An 18,549-nucleotide genomic window follows, 5' to 3' on the forward strand; every position below is an offset into this window, starting at 1 on the left:
ATCTCTTTGTCTTGTCACAGATCCGATGACTCCGTCGTGAGAGAAGCCATCATCACGTTCTTAAATCTCAGGGAAAGCAGAAATGAAGGCGAGGGCTCTGTCAGTGAAGGAGTGCACCTGGATGTCAGAGGAGTGCCACCCAGTGGAAGAGCTGAACAGGGAAACCAACGATGACATCCTCTGTTTGCCAAACATCTTCAAGTGCAAAAAGGTGAAGCCGCTCAGGAGAAGCCACAGCGGCCCCACTTACCAGATTTACTACACTGCCAGGGAGCTCCTGCTGGAGGTGCTGGACAGAGGAGCTGTGCAGGAGCTGATCAGGAGAGCTGCCGGCGTGAAGGCAGGAGCCAATCGTCCCCTCTACACCCAGAGCAGAGAGCCGAGGGGTGGTCTCTCCCAGGTGGAGTACGCCGAGGCGTTGACGTGGTTCTCTGTTGTCCTGCAGAGCGGCCTGTCTGTAGGGGACGACAGCAGCTTTGGCTCTGAGCTGACCCTGAAGCTGGATGGATGGCAGAGTGTCCTGAAGAGAAACAGCTTCCAGATAAAAGTCCTGACACTGAGCAGACTGGAGGAAGTAGACAAGCTGGAAGCCCTCACTGCTTTCTGCAGCCACTTGACCAGGCGCTACCAGGCCTTCTACACACCTGGTCAAAACCTGGCCGTGAAGAAGTACCAGCTCTTCTACCAGCAGGGTCCCTGCCCTCTCCATGTTGCCCTCCTCTGTGACCTGAGCTCGGGGTTCATCTGCAACTTATATCTGTACCGTCCAGAGCAGCTCCAGAGGCAGAGCAGGAAGCCAGTGGTTGAGCAGGTGGTGGAGCACCTGCTGAGACCGTTCTGCAGCCACAGACATGTTGTTCAGCTGGACAGCTCTGCCTGGATGGAGGGCAGGGTCATCTTCTCTGGCCTCGGGCTCAATATTAATTTGGTTCCCACCGTGAAAAGGCCAGTCATGGACCCAGCGGTCACGGACTCACTCTCTCAACTTGTAGCCCACCTGCAGGGCTGGACCGGCCCTGCCCTACTTCCTCTGTCGGACCTGAAAGGACCAGGGCTGGATGTGTTTCTCCCGGGCCTCTGGGTGACGCTGCACACGATCTGCATCAACACATTCGTGCTGCACACGCTGCAGAGCTCCGGCAGACAGGTCCACCTGAAAGAGTTCACCAGGACTCTGGCCTCTCAGCTGAACACGGACAGCAGCGTCTCTGTGCCTCTTTTACCTCAGCTCCACAGCAGCTCCCACCGAGAGACCAGCCTGATGAATCTGTCCAAGCAAAGGTGAGCTTACTGTCTATTCATAACATTACATCTTAATACAAAACTAGAATAAAGATTCTTGAAAAAAGCTCAAACAAATTAATCTTGCAATGATAACTTTGTATTTTTGAAAACACTTACATTTCTTAAAATATTTCTATCGATTAATTAGAACTTTTGTGTAAGTTTAAGAAAAGTCTATTTGAGTTCATCCACATCAAAAGAATTGAAGCTGGAGTTAAACATTCTTTCAAGAAGATGAACATTGTTTAAATTTAAATAAGTGCATGAACTAATTCACCATACGGTTTCTCTATTGATATAGGTTTTAATGATTTAATGATTATATTATTATTATATTATGCAGATTATTATATTACTCAGATCACTACGAGTAGACTTTGCATGCATTATGTAAAGCAAAACACTCAGTCGAGTTTATCTGCCATTTTGTTCGGAAAGAAACGTTTGAGGGAAAAGTGGAAAAGCCTGCCACAATTTCAAAGATGTAAATATTAAAATTTAGAATTATTTTCTCAATAAATCACTTCACCATTTAAATCGATTTAAATAGTTTTGGCTCAAGTCTCTGGTGAAGAACGAGACTTTTCAGCCATAGAAAACATATTTTTTTTATTTAAAAGTTGCACATGCATAGACACTGGGATTGTTATGTGTTCTGTTCCTTCACTCTCCCTCCAGAGTAAACACCACCAGCTGTGCTGATCAAATGGGAAATGAGAGAAAGAGGTGGGACACACCTGGAGTGTGTGGTTTAGACAACTTTGGAAACTCCTGCTACTTGAACGCGGTGCTGCAGTGCCTGTGCTCCACTGTGCCGCTGGTGGAGCACCTCCTCAACCAGGACAACCGCAAAGAGCTGGCAAGGTTGATGTCACACACCATCTCTCATTGGTTGAATGTTGCCAGCCATGTTTTCCCCCTGGTTTAATCTCTGCTCTTGCAGGTCCAAGTGCCGAGTGGCCGAGGTGTTTGTGAGCCTACTGGAAGAGATGTGGCTGGGACGGGGCTCCACCTGTGCCCCGGTGGAGGCCCGATCTGTGCTGTGCTCCATCCTCCCCCAGTTCAACAACCACTCCCAGCAAGACGCCCAGGAACTGCTGCTCTTTCTCCTCAACGCGCTCCACGACAACCTGAAAAAGGTGCAGGGACCTCCATCTCATCTGCACCGTCACCATGTATCACATCTTATCTATCCCTCACTAATCAGACTCTTGTACTGTGTGGTGTCTTCCATCCCTGGTTTTACTTTGAACTGTTCTTGTGTCACATATATTGTATTGTCTCCAAATCTGATGTTGGTTTTTACTTTACTCATTAATTTGTTTGTTTATGGTATATTGTGAGGTATCCTTGGGTGTCTAGAAAGGCACTGTGAAATAAAATATATTATTATTATCACTTCAGACAGAAGTAAATACCTAGAACAAGATGCGTGTCTTCTTTGTCTAGGGTAATGATACAATTCTGCATTGGTTTGAATATCAGATTTTTTAAATCAAGTTCCATGAATTTTTCTCTGAGATATCATGGAAAATGTAAAAAAATATCCTGCAATTAAAAGTAAATATTTCCGGGATCGGCACCAACATTTCATTGAAATCGGGTTGTTGATTAGTGTAAATCTGTAAACTAACAAACAAACATAGATAACCTAACCTCTTTGACGCAGGTAATAAATCGGTGTTTGTTTGTGTTGGTTTACAAGGTGGCAAAGCGCCACAAACGACGGATGAAAAAAGACCAGAGCAGAAGATGCACCACTGCAGCCGATGACTCCACCATCGTGTCACATCTGTTCGAGGGTCAGCTGAGCTACACCACCCTCTGCACGCACTGCAACCTGCAGGCTCACAGCACACAGGCCTTCACCGTCCTGTCCTTAGCCATCCCCACGGACGTCCTCAGGTGCTCCATTCAGGTGCCTTTCAACATCAGTTCTCCTCTTTAAAACATCACTGGGTCCATGTCACATTCTAACTGGTCTTGGCCTTGTTGTTCTGTGGTTTCCATCACCCTCCCTCTGCCTCCGTGTTGAGCAGGACTGCCTGTCCCTGTTCTTCGAGCAGACTGTCCTGAGCGGACGAGAGACCATGCTGTGCTCCGCGTGTGGACTCAGGAGAGAAACGGAGGTGCTGACGTGTTTGGACAAACCGCCCGAGATCCTGATGCTCCACCTGAAACGGTGGGTTCAAAGGAACATCAAGGGATCTTCATTTATTTTGAATTGATATACTCATTGTTACTGTGAACTATATTGTCTTTGTAAATATTGATAATGTGCAACGATTGAGTTGATATGTTTACATATTAAAATAAAATCAAACAGTTATCTAGAGAACAGGAGGTGAGAAATAAATAAAAACAAAATGAAGGCACTTATCTGATTTAATTTTTAATCACACATCTTTAAATGAGAGTTGAAGTGTTGGCCCTTGAACTGCCAAGCACATCAACTTACTTTAGTACGTATGAATATCAAGTAAGAGACCTTCACAGTAACTAACCCTCAGTCAACAACAGTCATGCACTTCTAATGCACTAACATGAATTGTGATAAAGTTGTGATAAAGTTGTGTGTATTATTGGCTGTAACACCCACTGAAAATCAGCGTGATGTGTTTCTTCTCTGTAGGTTCGGGTGTAAAGGGAAGAACCAAGTGAAGCTGAGGACGAATGTTGTTTTCCCCACGAAGCTCGATCTCACTCAGTTTCTGTCCAGCTCAGTACAACACACCTCATGCTCTTCATACCACCTCTATGCTGTCGTGGTGAGTTAACACACACGGACGCATGCAGACACACACAGAGAACCCTACCAGCTTATTAAAACATTTAAAAGCTGAAATAGTACTTGGCTGTTAATTGAACAGCATTAACGTCAATTAACCAATAACGTCTGGAAGGAATCTTGAAGGAGTAGTTTTGCAATATGTTACAGCCTCAGTCCTAAAGTAACTTGGTCAGATACATTAGCACAATTGTTTTAGTTTATTGTCAATGGTTCTCATTTTGGTTTGTTTGTGTAGAACCCCCATCCACAGTGTTGTCATATTTTTTAGCTGCCATGTTGGTTAAAGTCAGTGGCTGGAGGCCTCATGTTTTCAGGTTGTCTGTCCATCCCATTGTTGTGAACTCGATATTTAAACAACATCTTGACAACGGTCGTTGTGACCTCACAAAACACAGCTTTCTGCTTTGCAATTGCAATATCTCAGAAACCCTTTCAAAGTCTACTTTCAACTTTGGTCCAAATCTTCACTTGGACTTTGGAGGTAAAAGGTCACGTTGATCTCACAAATATGCGTTTGACCTCTTGAACATGAAATCTCAAGTCTGCCTTTATAGAATGTCTTCAAATTATGACCAGATGTTACTTGGACTCAAACAGTGACATCATGAGTGTGGGAAACTGCACTGGTTGGTAGAGGCGCACAACCCCAGGGTGTTCCTTCCAGTAGTAGGATGGTGTTGTGTTACAGTTTGTAACACAACATCTTGTCTGCAATGGAATTTGTGCCTTGTCAATGATACTGTGCTTAAAATGAAATGACCAAAAATGAAAACTTGAGTGAAGTAATTCGAATTATGAATAAATACAGCAATATATAATATTTGTATGAAATTGTCTGCGAAGCAATGTGTTTGAGCTTGTTCGAACTCTCCGTGGTTTCCTCCTCTCCTTCTCCAGAACCACGCAGGTCACCTGAACATGGGTCACTACACGGCCCTGTGCCACAGCACCCTGACCCGGAGCTGGCACTGTTTTGACGACTCAGCGGTCCGAGAGGTCCAGGACGGATTCCTACAGTCTCCAAATGCATACCTGCTCTTCTACAGTCGCAAGCCTTTCCACAATCCAAAGATCCATGGACTCTATTAGGCCGACATCCAGTAGAGGACTTATACATTTTTTTTTATCATTTAAGATTTTAACCTCTCAGTCCACTCCTCATCAATAAACTTCAACTCAGTGTCCACTTGCCTGCCTTGTACATCAAATAAAGAAGATCTTACATCGACTTGTGTTCTGCCATTATTCTTTGTTCAGTAATGTCTAACAGCAGGAAAACAAGATGAGAATCAGGGTTCGTCTTCTGCCGTTCAACACATACTTTTATGAAAACAACCTGACATGCATTGACACACACACAAACATTAATTTGAAGCAGTTTTAATAAATAGTCATATGAGATTAATATAATCGTTATATCTGAAACAAATGTTTTATGAGCATCGAGAAATAAAATCAACATGTACAAATAAAAACATTATGATCTCATGCTAGGCAACAATACGGTCGGTCAGGAAGTCGAGTCAAATCCTGACAATTCAGATCTCCGGTCCAAAAAGAAAAGGAAATAAAAAAAAGAAGAATATAATCTGTGCTTAATCTTGTTTGTCAGTTAATGTTGATACTTAAAAACGTATGAATATTAGTGAATGAAAGCCTCAAGTCTTCATATTCTCCAGAGTCTGTACTAAACACAGACAATCAGATGAATCAAAATCCAGCCTCCTACAAAAGTGTTATTTTAAAACTAGCCAAGGAAGATTCCGACTTATCCTAGTAATAGTTCCTCTATATGTTTTTTGTGTTTGATTATAATTATGTAAAGAGATAAGTGTGTTTAAACAGAGAATAAATTTAACAACAAACTTCACAGCAGGTGGTTTTTTTCCGTCACTGGCTGCACCGAGCGAGACGGACAAGGCCTCGGCATCAGTGTGGCTTAAAGCATTCTGGGTCAGGGGTTTATTTTCACATGTTAAACAGTTTGTTCTACATGAACAACTTAAAACTGAGTGCATAATGTGTAAATGCAAAATGGGGAGAAATATGAATAAGCAACAATCTCAGTTCCCTCCTCTCTTTAGGAAAAAATGCAAAATTCAACTCTCACAGTCTTTTACAGTTCAAGATGAAGTTAAGCATCAGAAGGCTATGGAGTTAAACCCCTAAAACACGTGGGTTGTCTGTATGAATAAGCTGATACTATAATGGCTGCTACTTTCAAGAAGAAATCATAATTTGGTCACTTAACAAATATTCACCTCACCCTCAAGTAGTATTTACATTATTCGAATGTGCAAGATCAGCATTGTCAGGTTTTACACATGCCATCTAACTGTAGCCCTACTGGATTCACAGAACAAGCTGAGGATCCGTTCTGTGATCCGTCCCTCCACACTGTGCAACGCAAATGAGACTGAGGAGCACCTGATCCCGATGTCAGTGCTACAACAACACTACCAAAGTATGGGCGCATCTGTTTAGTCTCTAGATGATCAGTAATATGAGCAGATAGCACATTTTAAACAGCTATAAAGGTCCATTAGTAGCTGAAGCATTGCACCGTGTGACCACGCCGCTCTCCGATCAGACGGCATCTCAAGGCCACTCGCTCGAGTTCGTCTTTGCGCTCACACGCATGACGAGGTAACCCGCAGCTACGTGCACCAGGTTCTCATAGCTGTGATTTTAAAACGAAAAAAGTTAACAACCTCTAGGCTTGAGCATCGCTGATCTGGCTTCAGTTTTCTGTCTTCATGTCCCACAGCTTCATCACAGGGCGGAGTAAAACAGGATGTAAGCTGCGGACGACTTGACAGAGGAGGTGGAGATTTCTGCCACCTCGTGGTCGTCAAACTTGTACCAGCGCTGCTTGGTGGCATTCTTACAGTACCCGGTGTAATGGCCGCCATCTAATCCCCCGTAGTGGTTCTGGCAGAGGAAAAGAAGAAAGTAAAGAACTAGAAAATACTTTATTACTTTTACATTTTGTTTCATGGAAGATGATTTAGCCCCAGATCCCATTTCATTGTTCTCTTTATAAAAAAATAAAATTCTATATATAAAAAAAACAATTTCCCTTTTACTTACAGAAACTCCATAGAGGCCGTATCTCTTCAGGGTTTGTTTGGGTCCAATAACATACTGAGACAGGTCCAGACTGTCGAGAGAAAAGTCAACGGTTGTCTGCAGCTTCTGCTTCCATCTCCCCTCATATGAGAATCTGCAGGGACACAAAGGAGGAGATCACAGATATAAGTCAGGATTAAAGTTTGGATCTTTCAGTCTCAACATTTTATCTGAAAATTGCAGACATGGATTTAAAAAAGTTAAACAGACCGTTTTAAGTGCACCAGGAGAATGGGTGGGACTTTCCAGATCTCCAGTTTCTTGGTGGAATCTCTGTGGGCCTTGCAGTGTCTGCAGAACACCTTGTTGTTGTCCGTCAGCTTCTCTTCCTTAGAGAACAGCCTCAGACAATCCTGCCAAGAAGCAGCAAACATTTCATTATAACAATGTTCAGATTGTACAGTTTCATTTCAAGTGTCGTCAGAAAATGACGATCTTCTTACAAGTTCAAAGCTTTTCAGAAACTTCAAAACAGAACGCTCCTGCCACACTCTGTGATGCACATGGTTAATGACTGTCTGACCTGCAGGGAGCACTTGCTGGTGGAGGCCAGAGGCAGCGAGAGGTACATGAAGGTCTCAAATGTCCGTGACTTGCGATGGCAGGTCAGACACTGCACGGTGGACTTGAACTGCCCCTGGAACAGCGCTACGATGATGGACTCGTTCAGCAGCTTGTGTTTGCCCCAGGCCATGTCTGCTGCCGCCTGATCGTCCAGATGGTCGTTTTCCTCCTCCTTGTACCGCTTCCTGTTGTCCGCCTGAACCCAGAGACGGAAAGACAACAAGATGGTAAACAGGAACAGGTGCAGCTTTAGGTGAGAGCTAAGCCTCTGTTAACGAGTGACGGCAGATACAGAATAAACTGCTCATAACTGTAGTGCTATAATGTGTGTTTAACAAATTTGTATTCAACATCCATCTAATCTTGTTTCCTTTCATTAACATGCAGTCCAGTCAGTTCACTCTCAGTATAAGAGGCAGGGAGATATGAAAAGACAGCAGCTAATTAATATCTCATTAATTATCAAATAGCCTGAAGAGGACAGAAAATGGGCAGAGATGGGGGGGGGAGCAGCCTGATGGTCTGAACATCACACAGAAGGGACGCGATGAGATGGAGAGAGTGTCATGGCAAATGCACATCAATGGCTGTTACACACCTCAACCTTATGTTTGAAAGTGTGCAAAACAAATTGGTCTTAGAATAATTATCTAACAGCTTAACTGCCTTCCCTGTGAAAAATGTCTTTGAAAGTTAGAAAAAAGGAAATATTAAGCTAGTAAAGTGTTTTTTAAAATCATAGAATAAAGTCCTTTCCCCCATTCAGATGCACATGAAGCCGGTTACGATCAGTCGATACAGGCGATGAGGCACGTCTTGGGTCTACATGCACAGAGGCTCTGACGGAGCAGCAGACCAGACAGATGCAGACACACCACACTGCTGCAGGAGGACCAAGGACACACAGCTATTTACTTACTCTCTAATTTGCCATCAAAATGAAACCCAGCGAAAAACAGAAAGAGGGAAAATAATACTAAGTCCTTAATGTTAACAGGCAAATGTGCAACAACATACAGAAGTGGTAGAAGGCAAAAAAGCCATAGTCGAGGACTGAATTACTTCATATTTACAGTAACATTTTATTTTTAATACAGGGTGAGTATTAGTTTACTTAGCTCCAAGCAGATATTATGGGGACTTTAGTTACTTTAGAAACCAGTGTGCACGCTACCTTGTTCAGGTCCTCGTGCAGCCCGTCCATGAGGAACAGCAGCAGCTCCTGGGAGTCCTGCTGGTCGTAGCCAGCAAACTGGTCGTTGATCTTCCCTATGGTGATCTTGAAGTCACGCGGACTGATGCACTTGTACAGACCGGACCACAGCGCCTTCATGATCACGCCAAACTCCTCTGCCACCTCCCCTTTATGACCAAGGATGTTGTACCTGGCAGAGGAAAACATCAGAGCAAGATATGTTGAACATCTCCCCTCACAGATAATTCTTTATTGGAAAGTAATTCAAACCTCTCTGGGCCCTGACCTGTTGATGTCCTCCATGTAGTAATTGTTGTTGAAGTACTCAGCCATGGCCGGGGTGTTACACAGACACTGCAGGATGGAGTTCATGTAGCAGGTGTTTCCAAGGTTGCGAAGGCCAGTCAGTGACGTGCCCTGACCTCCAAAAGTAGGATTCAGGCTGCGAATTTTGGCAGCTGACGGCCGCGTTATCTCCACTTTAGAATAGACTTTAGCATTGACAGGTCTAGAGAAAAGAACAGAACAATGAGAGAGAATACCCGACCACTTTAGGATTAATTATGAAAAGACTACAGCACTGGATGTTCCAATGGATTTCAGAAATAGGACATTGTCTAGGTATCAGAGTGGCTGGAAAATCCCAGATAGACTTAAGGCTGAATCTATAAAGTGCCGATCAAAGTGCACATTAGTATATGTTTGCAAATCTAAATTTGGCGCTTAGATAACATATTACTCTCGTTTAACCTGCATCGAAATACAGACTCTAACTATACTTTGAAATACAGTAGTTTAACGCCTGTATGACGACCCAAGAGTCCAGATTTGTCCTCACCATCTAGACATCTATCATAAATCATTAACCTGCAAACAATCCCAACAGTGAGAGCGACCTATAATGCCAAAGATTAGCACAGTGAGAAGAAGATTAAAAATCGACCCCAATAAAAAGAAAAAAAAATCCTGAAATAAATGACTCATTTATGATTATGTTGTGAGCTGTACCTGCTCCTCTATGGAGATAAATTCACAACAAAACTTAACCAACAAAATAAGTTTTACAAATTCCCAACCATTCACTTTTGCAAACAACAAACTAATGCATTTCTTTTTCTGTAATACAAAATGTACCTGACAAACAAATACACTACATATTTTGAATAAATTATAATTCAGAAACAAATATAATACATCAATTAAATAATTAAAAAAAAAGTTGAATCATCTGTCAATCATATATTTTTACAGAGGTCTTTTTAGATTCATAATAACATAATGTACAGAGGTTTATTATTATTATGGTCAATCAGTGCAGCGTCTGATGGGATAGAGAAGTCACACATGGGCCTTACTTGGTTTCTCTGTTGATGGTGGGTATGACCGCAGCGACGGTCGGGGCGGAGGCCTTCTTCTGGGCCTCCTCTCTCAGGTCCTGGCTGATGTCAGGGGAGGAGTAGGAGCGTTTCAGTTTCGACTGTTCCCGCTCGCCGTCAGTTTTGGCATCCTGCTCAGCTAGTCGTGGCGGTTTCTGTTTAGCTGTTGGCGGAGTGGAGGGTGGGGTCTGTGGAACGTTGACCTCAGGAGGGTACAGGTGCACGCGGTTGGTTGGAGAATGGTAGTATCGGTATGTTCCAGTAACAGTGTCAAGGAACTGTGAAGAAAAACAAAACAACGGAACATTAGGTGGAAACTAACAATCAGAGGGAAATTATTATTTCTCAATTTAAACATGTGGTACCTTCATCCAGCCATCTGGAAGGCCTGGTACACTCCTGCCCATCTCTTCACTCCGTGCTCTAGTCAGGAGCTCCCTCTGTGGAACAAACACACAAACACACTCTATTTAAAGTTAAATATAAACTAATATTGGCCTATACCGCATTCAACGTGCATTTATGTTAGTGATGAAAACTGCTAATGTCGTTTTAATGACTCCCAGAGGAGAAGACAGAGAGAGAGGATGAAGCAGCGGGACAACATGGGCTGATGAGAGAGCCACTGAAAGTCATGTGATGTAATAAAATGAACTATTATATTATGTAAACACACAACATGCAAATGTCTGGTATAAAGAGATTGTTACATCATACGGTCTGATAAAGAATTGTCCTCTGCCTCTTCTAAATAAAGGAGAACTAAGAAAAAGTTATTTCAGTTCCTGAGATAATTTCGATGGATGTTGATTATACAAGATGTGATTATGTGGTCTTATTGTTTACATGACGTCAAAAGGATTTCATGTGTTTACTTTTTGCCACAGAACTAAAACACTACGTATGGAAATTAGGGGTTTCATATTATCCCTGTTGCATGATTAAGTTAAATGCTTAAGCTGCCTTTAAGACTCTGTGGTGAACCATAATTGACAGAAACCAGGACTCACCTTAATTTCACTAACAAGGTGGTTGGGAGCAGGTGAATCCAGAGACATACTCTTCGAGGGTGTGTCAGAGTTCGGTTCCTTTGCCCAGGTCCTGTTCTCTTTGTCTTCCTCTTCTTCTGCCTTTTGCCTTTCCAGTTTCTTCTTCTCCTGATGCTTCGTCTCATCTTCTTCCTTTTTCATCGTCTCACTCTCCTCTCTTTCTTTCAGCTCCTTCTCTTTCTGTTCCTTCTCCCGCCTCTCTTCCTCTAAACGCCGCACCTGGTTGCGTTTCTCCTGCTCTTGCTTTGCCTTCTCCATCACTGCCACCACGTCCGAGTGAATTTGACTTTGCTCCTCCTTAGACAGAGAGTTGTTAGGCATGAAGGATGGTTTGACTGTGCGGTCAGGGACAACTGGGCCATTCAGGCTGGAGTCCTTCGCTGAACCGTTCTGGCTGGGCTTAGGCTCGTCTGACACCTGGACAAAGGGTTTCTTGGCACGGTCAAACTAGGGAAAAGAGAATGAGAGGGTAAACGATAACATGAGTGATGTTTAGACACTCTTTGAGTACGTTTTGTATGATTCAAAAGGTTTAGTCATCAATGTTGATAAGATACCTGTGGAAAGGCTTTGGCTGATGCAGGTGACTGGCTAGATGGGCCCTTTTTATTAAGGTCCAGACCAGAATCAGTGGACGCATTGACATGAGAATCGACAATGTCCGGTAATGCGTCGATAACCATGGAGGTTTTAGATGTTGGGGGATCTGCTGGTGTCACACCATTCACCAACACAGGACCTGTGGCTTCCGGAGGCCTGTGTATGACTTCAGGCTCTGGTGGAGTCGGGGATGGAGGCTTTGGTTCCTCTAGGGACGGGTAGCTGAAGTTCACTGTTTACACATCAAATAAAATACAAAAATGAAAATAACATGTAGTACTTCGAAAAAATAAAGACTCAAAAGTGTGAGCCAAAGCCTTTTTCTCTGAAATGCTGCCAACAGATCTCAGCTGATTGTTGATGCGTCACTGACAGGAAGCAAGGGGATCAGTTTCAAAACACAAGCATAGTGTAGGACATCGGGTTCAGAAATACAGTCAATACCAGCAAACACATGTTTATTCACAGAAACTACATCAGTCCTACTTCTGACCAGGGTCAATAAAGATTGTGATACTCACACTGAGGGAGGGTGCTGGGGATATTCTGTCTGGGGGGCCGAACTTTAGCGTTGGTTGTGTACATGGGATAAAACAGCAGCCAGTTCTCGTAGCCGCCCTCCAACACCAGTGGTTCACTACGCAGGATGGTCCTGCTGTCCCACTGTTGAGTGCACAAACACATTAGTGGATCCTGAGGGAAAGTCACACGAAAGTCGCAAGTCCACAAATGTCAAACCACACACACAACAAAAAAACACCACACACACAGACCTTGTAGAGTGCATCTTTGAGGCTCTTCAAGGTGGTGCCAAGTTTAAGGTCAGTGACAGAACTGAACCAGTCCAGCAGGACAATATAATCCACAAATCCTCGCTGCCTCCAAAGCTCTTTGGACACATCCGGTAGCTTTGTCTCAATCTGAGTCACTGTGATTCTGAAAAGTCATGAATGCAGCTCAGAAGGTCAGGTTTAGACGTTCAAACCATTTATGAAAGGAAAAGAGATAAGACATAAACAACTATTATCAGCCAAAAGCGAAATTCAGAAATTACAGAGCAAGTGTCAGGTGAAACAATCATGAAACCAATTCTCCAAACCCCATCCTCACCCTGGGCTAATGGCCTCCTCAGGCACGCTGATGCAGGTCTGCACTGGGACTTGAATGTGGGACTCCTCATAGTTTGTGTGACTGCGAGCATCCATCACGATTATTGTAATCGTCTGATCCTTCATCATGTGGAACAGTTTCTCAGCTGTGATCCCACCAGCTGGCACCGCAGCTGTCGGATAATTTCAAAATATTACACCATACAAAACAGACTCCAATGGTTTGAGATTTCTCTGATTTTAGGATGATTTTCCCCAATATGTCAGAAGTATGTTTACCAAACTTTTTGTTTCTTATACTGCTTACCCTTTGAGGTTGCATTCTTCAGCTCATTCTTCTCTCCTTTTATCTGATGTAAAGACATGAGAAATAGATGCTCAAACAATTTTTTTAATACATAATCAATATTGATTTGATTGATTCTACTTGGCATAATTTTCACTTGCATAAAACACATTATTATGATGACGTTTATATAATCCTGACAGTACTATGTGACTTTCAAATGGGCTTCGTGGTTTAACTGTGTCTCAATTGAAAAAGCCTGATAATCACAACACTTGGCTGAAATTCAAATCAACTAGTCAAATTATTATATATAAATAATATACAACTAAATTAAAGTAAACCTCCTTTAAATTGAAAAAAAATTGTTTTATTACTCACAAACCATGACCATTTATTCCTGATAGGATGTTGCTACCTTTTTGCTGTCCTTCTTGTTTGCTGATGATGCTTTCAGAGACCCTCGACCACCATCTTTCTCCATCATTTCCTCTTTTCTTTTCTTTTCCTCTTGTCTCTCCTTCTCCTCCAGTTTTTTACGAACCTCCACTTCCTCATACCTATTTAGAGATTTATGGATTTGATGAGTTAAAAAGATACACACTTATGTTCTGATTATCTTGCTACTCATACATGAATGAGGTGCATAACCAGAGCCTCTAACCTGAGTTTAAGACTATCAGCTAGCTTCTCAGCTTCTTCGATGGCTTTCTTGAAGCTGTTTTGCCCAAGCATGGTCATGAAATAGTCCTGTGGAATAGAAAAAAGTTCTTAGAAATAACTTGCATCAATAGAAATACTGCTGAAGAAATTTCAATTTCACAATTATTAAATACTATACCGGCTGCTCCTTGAAGTCTGGTCGTTTCTTGATGATGTCATATACTGTTAAATACTTCATGTACATCACATAAGCTTTCTCCTCATCTCGGTTCAGGCGGCACTCCTCCGCCGCCTTGAAGATTTTGCAGGCACTCTGAACATAGCTGCAACACAGATAATTAAAAATAAACTTCCATAACAATGAGGTTGTTCAAGTTTGACTGGACAATCTCTTTCCCTTCACTTAATAATGCTAGAAAAGCAGCGACACTGATGTTACCAGAGGACTGGGCAATAAAATAATATCAATAATTATAACAATATAATTTTTATCAATGGCCATATAACAAAGACTCATGTATATATACGGGTATAAAGTTTATGCGTTGAGCGAGCATAGTGAGGAAGTAAAACACAGAACCTCCGATTTGTCAAGCTAGTGCACTGTGCATTTGGCCTTTGGTGCGCTGGTTGCATGTTTATTCAATATTGAACATATCATGTGCCTTAATTGCACAATATTCGACTCTGTACTTTCTTGAGCTCTTAACATTCCACATGCCAAGAGGGAGGCTGATAATAAGGAAGCGTTTAAACGACAACCTTCACTCCGGAGCAGCAGTTAATCTGTTAATTTAGACTAAATAAGTTTGTCTTTCACATGAAAATTATCAATTGAGTAAATATCTTTTATCCTGATATCAGTATTAGCAACATCGCCCAGCTGTATAGACCCAGACCCAGCGTTACCTCCTGGTGCTCGTCTTGTCCGGCTTGATCTCTGCCTTTTTGTTGAGGTCTCCCAGAGACGTGGACAGGTACAGGTCTCTGACCCCGTTGGACACGGCAGGCATCTTGGCGGTTGTGTTCGGTCACAGGCGGGCAACAGGTCAGTGATGTGCGGCAGCTCCGGACATCTCTGGAAACGATGAGGTAAACAAACACAATCCATGTAGTCCTGCTGTAAATCCCATCCACCAGTGATTAGCATTAGCATTGAGTTAGTGTTTAGCTCATAACATCATCAACCAAGTCTCTGCGTTAAGGAAAAGAGAGGTTCACTGTCAGGCAGCATCGAAATAGAAAAGACCAGGAATGATACACGTTCAGATGAAAACATGACAGCGATAATAAGGCAGATTTAACCAAGTAGCTCTGACTGTTAGCACATTAGCCAACGCCAGTTAGCTTGTGGCTGCAGTTAGCCTTAGCAGGACATGTCAACAACATTAGGAAAACTAAATTAAACCTTTTAATAGCAACAGACTCCAGTGACAGGTCAAACCATAATATACTCACATAAACACAATACAGCGAATCAAATGTTAGCGTTGTAGCTAACAAGCTCGGTAAGTTAGCATGCTAGGTTCTCACGCAGTTAAACGTCACAGTTAGCTCCTGTGGGCTATTTAACAACAGCACAGGTAGTCGCGGTTCTAATTGCGTTCACCAGGAGAGATATCATCCAGAAATAACGCGTAGTCATGCGTGTACAGGTCACCTGCTTAACGCAATAACGACACCACCGTAAAATACCTTTTACTGATGCGTTGCTGACCCTTAAGCTACTTTTTGACAGCTACTTCCTGATTCCTCCTTCCTCTTCTTCTTTCCTAAGCTTCGGCTGCAGCTGTCCTTCGTGTTGAAACACCGCAACCTACTGGATGTCGATTTCTTCCACCTTGACTCCTTTTTTCAAAATGGTCTTATTTTCTTTTTTGATTACTATTTAAATTGATTTTAAAAGAGGAACAGAACAATAGACAATAAAACTTGGGTTTGCATACAATACCATACAGAAAAATACAAGCCAGGGGTGTTGTACTTTATCCATATAATCATATAAATATCCTGTAGAATTTAAAGACATTCAAAGTTTTAACAGCCTTTTTTTTGGATGATTTGCAAATTAGACTCAACGTCTTTCATTAAAAAATTAAACAGGGTCTTTATTGCTTTTGCTATACAAACAATATCACCCCTATCTTTTTTATGGCCTTGCCCACTTCCTATGGCACATATCTCCTTTATGCTGTACCTGCATGTTGTTGACAGTTCTTTACATTGTTTACTCAATACCACTGAATGTGGTGCATAAATATAGTTTTGTCCTGTTCCAAGTCTTTGTCTCGAGTGTCATTCTGATGCTGTTTGTTGTCCAGATGTTGCGTGTTTATCCGTGTGTTCATCTGTAATGAAGTATTTCTATTCTCTTTATCCTCTTGAGGGTTGCAGTGGGTCTGGAGCAAATTCTAGCTGATATTGGGTGAGAGATTGGGTTAAGGTCACCACCGTATCATGCAATATTCACACTTAAATTCATAACCCGACCAATTTAGAGGCTCTAATTAACCAAATCCTTGGACTGTGTGGGTAGAAAGCCAGAATACCCAGATAAAAACCCATGTAGACACGGAAAGTACATGCCCAGTCACACACAAAAGTCTCAAAGTGTGCACAAACCACAGAACATTTTGAACAGTATCCAGAAAAATCTGTTTAAAATTGCATAGATATGTTAATTATCATCTTTTTTGTTTATAACTCTTTCAAACGCACAATGTGGACAAAGTGCATAACCACACCAAAAGAGCTGGCAGTTGTTCTCAGTGATATAACTTTTGACATTGTAAATGACATTGATTTACAGAAAGTCTCATAACCAGTGATTTGTGAATATGGGCTATACAAATAAAATTTTATTGAGTGTGTCTCTTTGCTCCTGTCATGTCAAACTAATTGTCCAAATCCTCTTTGTTTCTGACTCTTGGCTTCAACTATCAAGCCCAAGGGCTTTTCTTTGTGATACGCTGATGTGATTTTGATATCCTGAGCTCATTTGAATAAAAGCAACAGAACACGATCCATCATGAAGCACTCGGACTTTGATGTCACAAGCTCCAAATGCACAAATTACCGTTAAGCCTCCTTTCATCTGACTCTAAGACGTAATGGCACAGAAGGAGCACAATAGCCACTGTGTGTTCTGCTCCACGTCACGTAACGCTTGTGTGTAATAGACCATACACACACACACACACATACACACAAACGTACCATTACTCATTAGGCTTCCTGCCTTCAGTTTCATCAAAAGTCTGCGTGTCACAGTTTGAACTCAATGAAAGGAACACGATGTGATACGGTGGTGAATGAATGTGTATATCAATGAATCAATTCAACTGCAGTAACACACATTTACTACTTTATAACCTTCCTATAAACCAGATTATCACTCAGCAGAGCAAACACCTCCGCCAAGGCCAATCAGCCCTTTAACTCAATCAAGCTGAACCAAACTTCACACACCCACATATCAGTGTCATAAATGAACCTGAAATTTGTCATCAAGCTCCAAGAACTATTTCTTGGAAAAAACTGTGACAGAATTTCTTTTAAGAAAGTGAAAAAAAATTCTGATCATGAACTAAACCGATATAAACGGGTTCTTCTCTGACCCTCACAGCATTCGTCCTCCAAGTTTCATGGAAATATGCTCAGACAAACAGAGGATGGCCGAAGACATAACCACTGTGGTGGAGGTAATAACTTCTACGTTTATTATCTGAATTCTTAATAATAATGAATAGGAATCCATGTTTCAAATGTCTTAAACTTTATTACTTTCACTGAATCGATATCTCTAAATCTCTCTCGGCACCGCTGTGTGCTCAGCGTGTTTGAACTAACCTTGGATTTTCTCCGTCCAACCACTGGCTTCCCCCAGAGGACCGGAGGGGATTCAGCACACGTCGAGCACAATGCACGGCAAAGAGCAGAGTGTGTGAACAGTCCAGGTGCTGCTCCTGTTATTGTTGGGCTTTGAAAGGCAGAGATAAGCCGTCACATAGATGTGTTTGTCCTCATCATCCTCTTACCTTTGACTGTGTGTTCATTTGTTTAGTAAAGAGTCTTCAGCCAATGCAAATACTGGTTTAACAGTCACCCTCTGTAAAGCATGGAGGCAGGATGAGAGGGAGACCGAGACATGTCTACCTCGAAAAGCAAGTGTGATTTCCACATTTTCATCCCGGCAAAGAGTGATTTCTACTTTTACTTTTTAATTTAAATATCTGTATGACACCCAGAGAGGTCACTTAATCATTACATCTAAAATTACACAGAAAGATTTGAGGAAAGTCCCAAAATTAGGTTTGTTCATCCCTACGCTCACTAATTAACTCAATATCTTTTAGTGATAGTGAAGCAGGTACTCCTATTAAATATTAATAAAAGTCACACATTTAAAATCACACTTTGTATATTGCATCAGTGTTTTAGAATTTTTGTTTTTGAATTGGAGCGAGAGCTTTATGCTCTTTAATCCAGGTTTGTGGTTTAATC

The 18,549-nt window shown here is 42.1% G+C and overlaps 2 protein-coding genes across 5 annotated transcripts; one reads left to right on the forward strand and one right to left on the reverse strand.

Moving 5' to 3' along the window:
• Positions 1-5,194, forward strand: LOC133958367 (uncharacterized). Its single transcript, XM_062393120.1, has 7 exons — positions 1-1,281; positions 1,963-2,148; positions 2,228-2,423; positions 2,990-3,202; positions 3,324-3,466; positions 3,917-4,052; positions 4,973-5,194. Exons 1-7 carry the CDS (start codon positions 83-85, stop codon positions 5,162-5,164), a joined length of 2,265 nt encoding a protein of 754 aa, XP_062249104.1. The 5' UTR covers positions 1-82; the 3' UTR covers positions 5,165-5,194.
• A 245-nt stretch (positions 5,195-5,439) lies between these two features.
• Positions 5,440-18,077, reverse strand: usp8 (ubiquitin specific peptidase 8). 4 transcript variants are annotated; one of them, XM_062410114.1, is made up of 19 exons: positions 17,896-18,077; positions 14,956-15,124; positions 14,225-14,369; positions 14,048-14,133; positions 13,802-13,943; positions 13,405-13,447; positions 13,099-13,270; positions 12,762-12,924; positions 12,510-12,651; positions 11,946-12,220; positions 11,350-11,835; positions 10,705-10,779; positions 10,319-10,617; positions 9,250-9,471; positions 8,943-9,153; positions 7,728-7,964; positions 7,415-7,557; positions 7,166-7,298; positions 5,440-7,006 (listed from the first exon to the last, which is right to left on the reverse strand). In XM_062410114.1, the coding sequence occupies exons 2-19, from the start codon at positions 15,057-15,059 to the stop codon at positions 6,848-6,850; spliced, it is 3,237 nt and encodes a 1,078-aa protein (XP_062266098.1). In that variant the 5' UTR covers positions 15,060-15,124; positions 17,896-18,077; the 3' UTR covers positions 5,440-6,847. The 4 variants fall into 4 exon arrangements, with proteins under 4 accessions (XP_062266098.1, XP_062266019.1, XP_062266174.1 ...); XM_062410035.1 differs by lacking the exon at positions 17,896-18,077 and adding an exon at positions 15,742-15,835; XM_062410190.1 differs by lacking the exon at positions 17,896-18,077 and adding an exon at positions 15,505-15,709.
• Between the last annotated feature and the right edge of the window lie 472 nt (positions 18,078-18,549).

The sequence above is a fragment of the Platichthys flesus genome, chromosome 1 (genome assembly GCF_949316205.1).
Source record: "Platichthys flesus chromosome 1, fPlaFle2.1, whole genome shotgun sequence".
Classification (NCBI taxonomy): Eukaryota; Metazoa; Chordata; class Actinopteri; order Pleuronectiformes; family Pleuronectidae; genus Platichthys; species Platichthys flesus.